The 13,685-nt window shown below is 52.0% G+C and overlaps 1 protein-coding gene across 4 annotated transcripts in view; it reads right to left on the bottom strand.

Annotated features, from left to right (window-relative positions):
• Positions 1 to 13,685, bottom strand: part of slc9d1 (solute carrier family 9 member D1) — a 174,704-nt gene that overhangs the window by 50,686 nt on the left and 110,333 nt on the right. For all 4 annotated transcript variants that reach the window (XR_014381150.1, XR_014381152.1, XR_014381151.1 and 1 more), the window contains exon 12: positions 750 to 900. Coding sequence is in view for 1 of the 4 variants with exons in the window: in XM_082963747.1 (XP_082819873.1) it covers positions 750 to 900 (151 nt within the window). In the remaining 3 variants the exon portion in view is untranslated. The remainder of the gene's footprint in view (positions 1 to 749; positions 901 to 13,685) is intronic.

Raw genomic sequence — 13,685 nt, 5'->3', positions numbered from 1 at the left:
TGCTTTGCTGCAGGAGGGACTGGTGCACTTCACAAAATGGATGGCATCATGAGGGAGCAAAATGATGTGGATATATTGAAGCAACATCTCAAGACATCAGTAAGGAAGTTAAAGCTTGGTCGCAAATGGGTCTTCCAAATGGACAATGACCCCAAGCATACTTCTAAAGTTGTGGCAAAATGGATTAAGGACAACAAAGTCAAGGTATTGGAGTGGCCATCACAAAGCCCTGACCTCAATCCTATAGACATTTTGTGGGCAGAACTGAAAAAGTGTGTGCGAGCAAGGAGGCCTACAAACCTGACTCAGCTACACCAGCTCTGTCAGGAGGAATGGGCCAAAATTTACCCAACTTATTGTGGGAAGCTTGTGGAAGGCTATCCGAAACGTTTGACCCAAGTTAAACAATTTAAAGGCAATGCTACCAAATACTAATTGAGTGTATGTAAACTTCTGACCCACTGACAATGTGATGAAAGAAATAAAAGCTGAAATAAATCACTCTCTCTACTATTATTCTGACATTTCACATTCTTAAAATAAAGTGGTGATCCTAACTGACCTAAGACAGGGAATTTTTACTAGGATTCAATGTCAGGAATTGTGAAAAACTGAGTTTAAATGTATTTGGCTAAGGTGTATGTAAACTTCCGACTTCAACCGTATGATGCCAAACAGCCATAGAGAGACAGAGATATAACCCTAAACAGAGACACTGCAGACTGCAGAGGGTAAGCTTCAGTTCTGACCAATGGAGGCGAAGAAGATGATGGCGAGGAAGTCTCTGATTGGCTCGATGCAGCCCATGACCTCCGTGGTGCAAATCTGACCCTGCGAGGAGAGAAGCGCTCCAGCCAGGAAGCAGCCCAGCTCCATGGAAATGTCCAAGAACTCCGTCACCTGGAAAACGCCGGGGGAAAAACATCATTTGACATACATTTGGTAGAATGGATATAGTGTAACAATTTATATCATAAACTCCCTAATGACACAGTATTGCTTTGTATTGGAATGTCCATTGTAGTACTTGATTGTACAGGAAATATATTCTCTGTTGGAGAAGAGAGCTATATCTCACAGAGGAGAGGATAGAGGAGGGGAAGCTATATCTCACAGAGGAAAGGATAGAGGAGGGGGAGCTATATCTCACAGAGGAGAGGATAGAGGAGGGGAAGCTATATCTCACAGAGGAGAGGATAGAGGAGGGGAAGCTATATCTCACAGAGGAGAGGATAGAGGAGGGGAAGCTATATCTCACAGAGGAAAGGATAGAGGAGGGGGAGCAACATCTCACAGAGGAGAGGATAGAGGAGGGGGAGCTATATCTCACAGAGGAGAGGATAGAGGAGGGGAAGCTATATCTCACAGAGGAGAGAATAGAGGAGGGGAAGCTATATCTCACAGAGGAGAGAATAGAGGAGGGGAAGCTATATCTCACAGAGGAGAGGATAGAGGAGGGGGAGCTATATCTCACAGAGGAGAGGATAGAGGAGGGGGGAGCTATATCTCACAGAGGAGATGATAGAGGAGGGGGAGCTATATCTCACAGAGGAGAGGATAGAGGAGGGGGGAGCTATATCTCACAGAGGAGAGGATAGAGGAGGGGGAGCTATATCTCACAGAGGAGAGGATAGAGGAGGGGGGAGCTATATCTCACAGAGGAGAGGATAGAGGAGGGGGAGCTATATCTCACAGAGGAGAGGATAGAGGAGGGGGGAGCTATATCTCACAGAGGAGAGGATAGAGGAGGGGGAGCTATATCTCACAGAGGAGAGGATAGAGGAGGGGGAGCTATATCTCACAGAGGAGAGGATAGAGGAGGGGGAGCTATATCTCACAGAGGAGAGGATAGAGGAGGGGGGAGCTATATCTCACAGAGGAGAGGATAGAGGAGGGGGAGCTATATCTCACAGAGGAGAGGATAGAGGAGGGGGGAGCTATATCTCACAGAGGAGAGGATAGAGGAGGGGGAGCTATATCTCACAGAGGAGAGGATAGAGGAGGGGGGAGCTATATCTCACAGAGGAGAGGATAGAGGAGGGGGAGCTATATCTCACAGAGGAGAGGAGAGGATAGAGGAGGGGGAGCTATATCTCACAGAGGAGAGGATAGAGGAGGGGGAGCTATATCTCACAGAGGAGATGATAGAGGAGGGGGAGCTATATCTCACAGAGGAGAGGATAGAGGAGGGGGAGCTATATCTCACAGAGGAGAGGATAGAGGAGGGGGAGCTATATCTCACAGAGGAGAGGATAGAGGAGGGGGGAGCTATATCTCACAGAGGCGAGGATAGAGGAGGGGGGAGCTATATCTCACAGAGGAGAGGATAGAGGAGGAGGAGCTATATCTCACAGAGGAGAGGATAGAGGAGGGGGAGCTATATCTCACAGAGGAGAGGATAGAGGAGGGGGAGCTACATGTAACAGAGGAGAGGATAGAGGAGGGGGAGCTATATCTCACAGAGGAGAGGATAGAGGAGGGGGAACTACATCTCACAGAGGAGAGGATAGAGGAGGGGGAACTACATCTCACAGAGGAGAGGAGAGGATAGAGGAGGGGGAGCTATATCTCACAGAGGAGAGGATAGAGGAGGGGGAGCTATATCTCACAGAGGAGAGGATAGAGGAGGGGGAGCTACATCTCACAGAGGAGAGGATAGAGGAGGGGGAGCTATATCTCACAGAGGAGAGAATAGAGGAGGGGGAGCTATATCTCACAGAGGAGAGGAGAGGATAGAGGAGGGGGAGCTATATCTCACAGAGGAGAGGATAGAGGAGGGGGAGCTATATCTCACAGAGGAGAGGATAGAGGAGGGGGAGCTATATCTCACAGAGGAGAGGAGAGGATAGAGGAGGGGGAGCTATATCTCACAGAGGAGAGGATAGAGGAGGGGGAGCTATATCTCACAGAGGAGAGGATAGAGGAGGGGGAGCTATATCTCACAGAGGAGAGGATAGAGGAGGGGGAGCTACATCTCACAGAGGAGAGGATAGAGGAGGGGGAGCTACATCTCACAGAGGAGAGGATAGAGGAGGGGGAGCTATATCTCACAGAGGAGATGATAGAGGAGGGGGAGCTATATCTCACAGAGGAGAGGATAGAGGAGGGGGAGCTATATCTCACAGAGGAGAGGATAGAGGAGGGGGAGCTATATCTCACAGAGGAGAGGATAGAGGAGGGGGGAGCTATATCTCACAGAGGAGAGGATAGAGGAGGGGGGAGCTATATCTCACAGAGGAGAGGATAGAGGAGGGGGAGCTATATCTCACAGAGGAGAGGATAGAGGAGGGGGAGCTATATCTCACAGAGGAGAGGATAGAGGAGGGGGAGCTATATCTCACAGAGGAGAGGATAGAGGAGGGGGAGCTATATCTCACAGAGGAGAGGATAGAGGAGGGGGAGCTATATCTCACAGAGGAGAGGATAGAGGAGGGGGAGCTATATCTCACAGAGGAGAGGGGGATAGAGGAGGGGGAGCTATATCTCACAGAGGAGAGGATAGAGGAGGGGGAGCTATATCTCACAGAGGAGAGGATAGAGGAGGGGGAGCTATATCTCACAGAGGAGAGGATAGAGGAGGGGGAGCTATATCTCACAGAGGAGAGGATAGAGGAGGGGGAGCTATATCTCACAGAGGAGAGGATAGGGAGGAGGGGGAGCTATATCTCACAGAGGAGAGGATAGAGGAGGGGGAGCTATATCTCACAGAGGAGAGGATAGAGGAGGGGGAGCTATATCTCACAGAGGAGAGGAGAGGATAGAGGAGGGGGAGCTATATCTCACAGAGGAGAGGATAGAGGAGGGGGAGCTATATCTCACAGAGGAGAGGATAGAGGAGGGGGAGCTATATCTCACAGAGGAGAGGATAGAGGAGGGGGAGCTATATCTCACAGAGGAGAGGATAGAGGAGGGGGGAGCTATATCTCACAGAGGAGAGGATAGAGGAGGGGGAGCTATATCTCACAGAGGAGAGGATAGAGGAGGGGGAGCTATATCTCACAGAGGAGAGGATAGAGGAGGGGGAGCTATATCTCACAGAGGAGAGGATAGAGGAGGGGGGAGCTATATCTCACAGAGGAGAGGATAGAGGAGGGGGAGCTATATCTCACAGAGGAGAGGATAGAGGAGGGGGGAGCTATATCTCACAGAGGAGAGGATAGAGGAGGGGGAGCTATATCTCACAGAGGAGAGGGGGATAGAGGAGGGGGAGCTATATCTCACAGAGGAGAGGATAGAGGAGGGGGAGCTATATCTCACAGAGGAGAGGATAGAGGAGGGGGAGCTATATCTCACAGAGGAGAGGATAGAGGAGGGGGAGCTATATCTCACAGAGGAGAGGATAGAGGAGGGGGAGCTATATCTCACAGAGGAGAGGATAGAGGAGGGGGAGCTATATCTCACAGAGGAGAGGATAGAGGAGGGGGGAGCTATATCTCACAGAGGAGAGGATAGAGGAGGGGGGAGCTATATCTCACAGAGGAGAGGATAGAGGAGGGGGAGCTATATCTCACAGAGGAGAGGATAGAGGAGGGGGAGCTATATCTCACAGAGGAGAGGATAGAGGAGGGGGAGCTATATCTCACAGAGGAGAGGATAGAGGAGGGGGAGCTATATCTCACAGAGGAGAGGATAGAGGAGGGGGAGCTATATCTCACAGAGGAGAGGATAGAGGAGGGGGAGCTATATCTCACAGAGGAGAGGATAGAGGAGGGGGAGCTATATCTCACAGAGGAGAGGATAGAGGAGGGGGAGCTATATCTCACAGAGGAGAGGGGGATAGAGGAGGGGGAGCTATATCTCACGAGGAGGGAGAGGATAGAGGAGGGGGAGCTATATCTCACAGAGGAGAGGATAGAGGAGGGGGAGCTATATCTCACAGAGGAGAGGATAGAGGAGGGGGAGCTATATCTCACAGAGGAGAGGATAGAGGAGGGGGAGCTATATCTCACAGAGGAGAGGATAGAGGAGGGGGAGCTATATCTCACAGAGGAGAGGATAGAGGAGGGGGAGCTATATCTCACAGAGGAGAGGATAGAGGAGGGGGAGCTATATCTCACAGAGGAGAGGATAGAGGAGGGGGAGCTATATCTCACAGAGGAGAGGAGGTAGAGGAGGGGGAGCTATATCTCACAGAGGAGAGGATAGAGGAGGGGGAGCTATATCTCACAGAGGAGAGGATAGAGGAGGGGGAGCTATATCTCACAGAGGAGAGGATAGAGGAGGGGGAGCTATATCTCACAGAGGAGAGGATAGAGGAGGGGGAGCTATATCTCACAGAGGAGAGGATAGAGGAGGGGGAGCTATATCTCACAGAGGAGAGGATAGAGGAGGGGGAGCTATATCTCACAGAGGAGAGGATAGAGGAGGGGGAGCTATATCTCACAGAGGAGAGGATAGAGGAGGGGGAGCTATATCTCACAGAGGAGATGATAGAGGAGGGGGAGCTATATCTCACAGAGGAGAGGATAGAGGAGGGGGAGCTATATCTCACAGAGGAGATGATAGAGGAGGGGGAGCTATATCTCACAGAGGAGAAGAGGGGGAGCTATATCTCACAGAGGAGAGGATAGAGGAGGGGGAGCTATATCTCACAGAGGAGATGATAGAGGAGGGGGAGCTATATCTCACAGAGGAGAGAATAGAGGAGGGGGAGCTATATCTCACAGAGGAGAGGATAGAGGGGGAGCTATATCTCACAGAGGAGAGGGAGCTATATCTCACAGAGGAGAGGATAGAGGAGGGGGAGCTATATCTCACAGAGGAGAGGATAGAGGAGGGGGAGCTATATCTCACAGAGGAGAGGATAGAGGAGGGGGAGCTATATCTCACAGAGGAGAGGATAGAGGAGGGGGGAGCTATATCTCACAGAGGAGAGGATAGAGGAGGGGGAGCTACATGTAACAGAGGAGAGGATAGAGGACGGGGAGCTATATCTCACAGAGGAGAGGATAGAGGAGGGGGAGCTATATCTCACAGAGGAGAGGAGAGATATAGGAGGGGGAGCTATATCTCACAGAGGAGAGGATAGAGGAGGGGGAGCTATATCTCACAGAGGAGAGGATAGAGGAGGGGGAGCTATATCTCACAGAGGAGAGGATAGAGGAGGGGGAGCTATATCTCACAGAGGAGAGGGTGAGAGTGAGGAGGAGGAGCTATATCTCACAGAGGAGAGGATAGAGGAGGGGGAGCTATATCTCACAGAGGAGAGGATAGAGGAGGGGGAGCTATATCTCACAGAGGAGAGGATAGAGGAGGGGGAGCTATATCTCACAGAGGAGAGGATAGAGGAGGGGGAGCTATATCTCACAGAGGAGAGGATAGAGGAGGGGGAGCTATATCTCACAGAGGAGAGGATAGAGGAGGGGGAGCTATATCTCACAGAGGAGAGGATAGAGGAGGGGGAGCTATATCTCACAGAGGAGAGGATAGAGGAGGGGGAGCTATATCTCACAGAGGAGAGGATAGAGGAGGGGGAGCTATATCTCACAGAGGAGAGGATAGAGGAGGGGGAGCTATATCTCACAGAGGAGAGGATAGAGGAGGGGGAGCTATATCTCACAGAGGAGAGGATAGAGGAGGGGGAGCTATATCTCACAGAGGAGAGGATAGAGGAGGGGGAGCTATATCTCACAGAGGAGAGGATAGAGGAGGGGGAGCTATATCTCACAGAGGAGAGGATAGAGGAGGGGGAGCTATATCTCACAGAGGAGAGGATAGAGGAGGGGGAGCTATATCTCACAGAGGAGAGGATAGAGGAGGGGGAGCTATATCTCACAGAGGAGAGGATAGAGGAGGGGGAGCTATATCTCACAGAGGAGAGGATAGAGGAGGGGGAGCTATATCTCACAGAGGAGAGGATAGAGGAGGGGGAGCTATATCTCACAGAGGAGAGGATAGAGGAGGGGGAGCTATATCTCACAGAGGAGAGGATAGAGGAGGGGGAGCTATATCTCACAGAGGAGAGGATAGAGGAGGGGGAGCTATATCTCACAGAGGAGAGGATAGAGGAGGGGGAGCTATATCTCACAGAGGAGAGGATAGAGGAGGGGGAGCTATATCTCACAGAGGAGAGGATAGAGGAGGGGGAGCTATATCTCACAGAGGAGAGGATAGAGGAGGGGGAGCTATATCTCACAGAGGAGAGGATAGAGGAGGGGGAGCTATATCTCACAGAGGAGAGGATAGAGGAGGGGGAGCTATATCTCACAGAGGAGAGGATAGAGGAGGGGGAGCTATATCTCACAGAGGAGAGGATAGAGGAGGGGGAGCTATATCTCACAGAGGAGAGGATAGAGGAGGGGGAGCTATATCTCACAGAGGAGAGGATAGAGGAGGGGGAGCTATATCTCACAGAGGAGAGGATAGAGGAGGGGGAGCTATATCTCACAGAGGAGAGGATAGAGGAGGGGGAGCTATATCTCACAGAGGAGAGGATAGAGGAGGGGGAGCTATATCTCACAGAGGAGAGGATAGAGGAGGGGGAGCTATATCTCACAGAGGAGAGGATAGAGGAGGGGGAGCTATATCTCACAGAGGAGAGGATAGAGGAGGGGGAGCTATATCTCACAGAGGAGAGGATAGAGGAGGGGGAGCTATATCTCACAGAGGAGAGGATAGAGGAGGGGGAGCTATATCTCACAGAGGAGAGGATAGAGGAGGGGGAGCTATATCTCACAGAGGAGAGGATAGAGGAGGGGGAGCTATATCTCACAGAGGAGAGGATAGAGGAGGGGGAGCTATATCTCACAGAGGAGAGGATAGAGGAGGGGGAGCTATATCTCACAGAGGAGAGGATAGAGGAGGGGGAGCTATATCTCACAGAGGAGAGGATAGAGGAGGGGGAGCTATATCTCACAGAGGAGAGGATAGAGGAGGGGGAGCTATATCTCACAGAGGAGAGGATAGAGGAGGGGGAGCTATATCTCACAGAGGAGAGGATAGAGGAGGGGGAGCTATATCTCACAGAGGAGAGGATAGAGGAGGGGGAGCTATATCTCACAGAGGAGAGGATAGAGGAGGGGGAGCTATATCTCACAGAGGAGAGGATAGAGGAGGGGGAGCTATATCTCACAGAGGAGAGGATAGAGGAGGGGGAGCTATATCTCACAGAGGAGAGGATAGAGGAGGGGGAGCTATATCTCACAGAGGAGAGGATAGAGGAGGGGGAGCTATATCTCACAGAGGAGAGGATAGAGGAGGGGGAGCTATATCTCACAGAGGAGAGGATAGAGGAGGGGGAGCTATATCTCACAGAGGAGAGGATAGAGGAGGGGGAGCTATATCTCACAGAGGAGAGGATAGAGGAGGGGGAGCTATATCTCACAGAGGAGAGGATAGAGGAGGGGGAGCTATATCTCACAGAGGAGAGGATAGAGGAGGGGGAGCTATATCTCACAGAGGAGAGGATAGAGGAGGGGGAGCTATATCTCACAGAGGAGAGGATAGAGGAGGGGGAGCTATATCTCACAGAGGAGAGGATAGAGGAGGGGGAGCTATATCTCACAGAGGAGAGGATAGAGGAGGGGGAGCTATATCTCACAGAGGAGAGGATAGAGGAGGGGGAGCTATATCTCACAGAGGAGAGGATAGAGGAGGGGGAGCTATATCTCACAGAGGAGAGGATAGAGGAGGGGGAGCTATATCTCACAGAGGAGAGGATAGAGGAGGGGGAGCTATATCTCACAGAGGAGAGGATAGAGGAGGGGGAGCTATATCTCACAGAGGAGAGGATAGAGGAGGGGGAGCTATATCTCACAGAGGAGAGGATAGAGGAGGGGGAGCTATATCTCACAGAGGAGAGGATAGAGGAGGGGGAGCTATATCTCACAGAGGAGAGGATAGAGGAGGGGGAGCTATATCTCACAGAGGAGAGGATAGAGGAGGGGGAGCTATATCTCACAGAGGAGAGGATAGAGGAGGGGGAGCTATATCTCACAGAGGAGAGGATAGAGGAGGGGGAGCTATATCTCACAGAGGAGAGGATAGAGGAGGGGGAGCTATATCTCACAGAGGAGAGGATAGAGGAGGGGGAGCTATATCTCACAGAGGAGAGGATAGAGGAGGGGGAGCTATATCTCACAGAGGAGAGGATAGAGGAGGGGGAGCTATATCTCACAGAGGAGAGGATAGAGGAGGGGGAGCTATATCTCACAGAGGAGAGGATAGAGGAGGGGGAGCTATATCTCACAGAGGAGAGGATAGAGGAGGGGGAGCTATATCTCACAGAGGAGAGGATAGAGGAGGGGGAGCTATATCTCACAGAGGAGAGGATAGAGGAGGGGGAGCTATATCTCACAGAGGAGAGGATAGAGGAGGGGGAGCTATATCTCACAGAGGAGAGGATAGAGGAGGGGGAGCTATATCTCACAGAGGAGAGGATAGAGGAGGGGGAGCTATATCTCACAGAGGAGAGGATAGAGGAGGGGGAGCTATATCTCACAGAGGAGAGGATAGAGGAGGGGGAGCTATATCTCACAGAGGAGAGGATAGAGGAGGGGGAGCTATATCTCACAGAGGAGAGGATAGAGGAGGGGGAGCTATATCTCACAGAGGAGAGGATAGAGGAGGGGGAGCTATATCTCACAGAGGAGAGGATAGAGGAGGGGGAGCTATATCTCACAGAGGAGAGGATAGAGGAGGGGGAGCTATATCTCACAGAGGAGAGGATAGAGGAGGGGGAGCTATATCTCACAGAGGAGAGGATAGAGGAGGGGGAGCTATATCTCACAGAGGAGAGGATAGAGGAGGGGGAGCTATATCTCACAGAGGAGAGGATAGAGGAGGGGGAGCTATATCTCACAGAGGAGAGGATAGAGGAGGGGGAGCTATATCTCACAGAGGAGAGGATAGAGGAGGGGGAGCTATATCTCACAGAGGAGAGGATAGAGGAGGGGGAGCTATATCTCACAGAGGAGAGGATAGAGGAGGGGGAGCTATATCTCACAGAGGAGAGGATAGAGGAGGGGGAGCTATATCTCACAGAGGAGAGGATAGAGGAGGGGGAGCTATATCTCACAGAGGAGAGGATAGAGGAGGGGGAGCTATATCTCACAGAGGAGAGGATAGAGGAGGGGGAGCTATATCTCACAGAGGAGAGGATAGAGGAGGGGGAGCTATATCTCACAGAGGAGAGGATAGAGGAGGGGGAGCTATATCTCACAGAGGAGAGGATAGAGGAGGGGGAGCTATATCTCACAGAGGAGAGGATAGAGGAGGGGGAGCTATATCTCACAGAGGAGAGGATAGAGGAGGGGGAGCTATATCTCACAGAGGAGAGGATAGAGGAGGGGGAGCTATATCTCACAGAGGAGAGGATAGAGGAGGGGGAGCTATATCTCACAGAGGAGAGGATAGAGGAGGGGGAGCTATATCTCACAGAGGAGAGGATAGAGGAGGGGGAGCTATATCTCACAGAGGAGAGGATAGAGGAGGGGGAGCTATATCTCACAGAGGAGAGGATAGAGGAGGGGGAGCTATATCTCACAGAGGAGAGGATAGAGGAGGGGGAGCTATATCTCACAGAGGAGAGGATAGAGGAGGGGGAGCTATATCTCACAGAGGAGAGGATAGAGGAGGGGGAGCTATATCTCACAGAGGAGAGGATAGAGGAGGGGGAGCTATATCTCACAGAGGAGAGGATAGAGGAGGGGGAGCTATATCTCACAGAGGAGAGGATAGAGGAGGGGGAGCTATATCTCACAGAGGAGAGGATAGAGGAGGGGGAGCTATATCTCACAGAGGAGAGGATAGAGGAGGGGGAGCTATATCTCACAGAGGAGAGGATAGAGGAGGGGGAGCTATATCTCACAGAGGAGAGGATAGAGGAGGGGGAGCTATATCTCACAGAGGAGAGGATAGAGGAGGGGGAGCTATATCTCACAGAGGAGAGGATAGAGGAGGGGGAGCTATATCTCACAGAGGAGAGGATAGAGGAGGGGGAGCTATATCTCACAGAGGAGAGGATAGAGGAGGGGGAGCTATATCTCACAGAGGAGAGGATAGAGGAGGGGGAGCTATATCTCACAGAGGAGAGGATAGAGGAGGGGGAGCTATATCTCACAGAGGAGAGGATAGAGGAGGGGGAGCTATATCTCACAGAGGAGAGGATAGAGGAGGGGGAGCTATATCTCACAGAGGAGAGGATAGAGGAGGGGGAGCTATATCTCACAGAGGAGAGGATAGAGGAGGGGGAGCTATATCTCACAGAGGAGAGGATAGAGGAGGGGGAGCTATATCTCACAGAGGAGAGGATAGAGGAGGGGGAGCTATATCTCACAGAGGAGAGGATAGAGGAGGGGGAGCTATATCTCACAGAGGAGAGGATAGAGGAGGGGGAGCTATATCTCACAGAGGAGAGGATAGAGGAGGGGGAGCTATATCTCACAGAGGAGAGGATAGAGGAGGGGGAGCTATATCTCACAGAGGAGAGGATAGAGGAGGGGGAGCTATATCTCACAGAGGAGAGGATAGAGGAGGGGGAGCTATATCTCACAGAGGAGAGGATAGAGGAGGGGGAGCTATATCTCACAGAGGAGAGGATAGAGGAGGGGGAGCTATATCTCACAGAGGAGAGGATAGAGGAGGGGGAGCTATATCTCACAGAGGAGAGGATAGAGGAGGGGGAGCTATATCTCACAGAGGAGAGGATAGAGGAGGGGGAGCTATATCTCACAGAGGAGAGGATAGAGGAGGGGGAGCTATATCTCACAGAGGAGAGGATAGAGGAGGGGGAGCTATATCTCACAGAGGAGAGGATAGAGGAGGGGGAGCTATATCTCACAGAGGAGAGGATAGAGGAGGGGGAGCTATATCTCACAGAGGAGAGGATAGAGGAGGGGGAGCTATATCTCACAGAGGAGAGGATAGAGGAGGGGGAGCTATATCTCACAGAGGAGAGGATAGAGGAGGGGGAGCTATATCTCACAGAGGAGAGGATAGAGGAGGGGGAGCTATATCTCACAGAGGAGAGGATAGAGGAGGGGGAGCTATATCTCACAGAGGAGAGGATAGAGGAGGGGGAGCTATATCTCACAGAGGAGAGGATAGAGGAGGGGGAGCTATATCTCACAGAGGAGAGGATAGAGGAGGGGGAGCTATATCTCACAGAGGAGAGGATAGAGGAGGGGGAGCTATATCTCACAGAGGAGAGGATAGAGGAGGGGGAGCTATATCTCACAGAGGAGAGGATAGAGGAGGGGGAGCTATATCTCACAGAGGAGAGGATAGAGGAGGGGGAGCTATATCTCACAGAGGAGAGGATAGAGGAGGGGGAGCTATATCTCACAGAGGAGAGGATAGAGGAGGGGGAGCTATATCTCACAGAGGAGAGGATAGAGGAGGGGGAGCTATATCTCACAGAGGAGAGGATAGAGGAGGGGGAGCTATATCTCACAGAGGAGAGGATAGAGGAGGGGGAGCTATATCTCACAGAGGAGAGGATAGAGGAGGGGGAGCTATATCTCACAGAGGAGAGGATAGAGGAGGGGGAGCTATATCTCACAGAGGAGAGGATAGAGGAGGGGGAGCTATATCTCACAGAGGAGAGGATAGAGGAGGGGGAGCTATATCTCACAGAGGAGAGGATAGAGGAGGGGGAGCTATATCTCACAGAGGAGAGGATAGAGGAGGGGGAGCTATATCTCACAGAGGAGAGGATAGAGGAGGGGGAGCTATATCTCACAGAGGAGAGGATAGAGGAGGGGGAGCTATATCTCACAGAGGAGAGGATAGAGGAGGGGGAGCTATATCTCACAGAGGAGAGGATAGAGGAGGGGGAGCTATATCTCACAGAGGAGAGGATAGAGGAGGGGGAGCTATATCTCACAGAGGAGAGGATAGAGGAGGGGGAGCTATATCTCACAGAGGAGAGGATAGAGGAGGGGGAGCTATATCTCACAGAGGAGAGGATAGAGGAGGGGGAGCTATATCTCACAGAGGAGAGGATAGAGGAGGGGGAGCTATATCTCACAGAGGAGAGGATAGAGGAGGGGGAGCTATATCTCACAGAGGAGAGGATAGAGGAGGGGGAGCTATATCTCACAGAGGAGAGGATAGAGGAGGGGGAGCTATATCTCACAGAGGAGAGGATAGAGGAGGGGGAGCTATATCTCACAGAGGAGAGGATAGAGGAGGGGGAGCTATATCTCACAGAGGAGAGGATAGAGGAGGGGGAGCTATATCTCACAGAGGAGAGGATAGAGGAGGGGGAGCTATATCTCACAGAGGAGAGGATAGAGGAGGGGGAGCTATATCTCACAGAGGAGAGGATAGAGGAGGGGGAGCTATATCTCACAGAGGAGAGGATAGAGGAGGGGGAGCTATATCTCACAGAGGAGAGGATAGAGGAGGGGGAGCTATATCTCACAGAGGAGAGGATAGAGGAGGGGGAGCTATATCTCACAGAGGAGAGGATAGAGGAGGGGGAGCTATATCTCACAGAGGAGAGGATAGAGGAGGGGGAGCTATATCTCACAGAGGAGAGGATAGAGGAGGGGGAGCTATATCTCACAGAGGAGAGGATAGAGGAGGGGGAGCTATATCTCACAGAGGAGAGGATAGAGGAGGGGGAGCTATATCTCACAGAGGAGAGGATAGAGGAGGGGGAGCTATATCTCACAGAGGAGAGGATAGAGGAGGGGGAGCTATATCTCACAGAGGAGAGGATAGAGGAGGGGGAGCTATATCTC

Source organism: Salmo salar, chromosome 17 (genome assembly GCF_965601325.2).
Source record: "Salmo salar chromosome 17, fSalSal1, whole genome shotgun sequence".
Classification (NCBI taxonomy): Eukaryota; Metazoa; Chordata; class Actinopteri; order Salmoniformes; family Salmonidae; genus Salmo; species Salmo salar.
The sequence above is the reverse complement of the archived record's forward strand: the minus strand, read 5'-3'. Positions and strand labels throughout refer to the sequence as shown.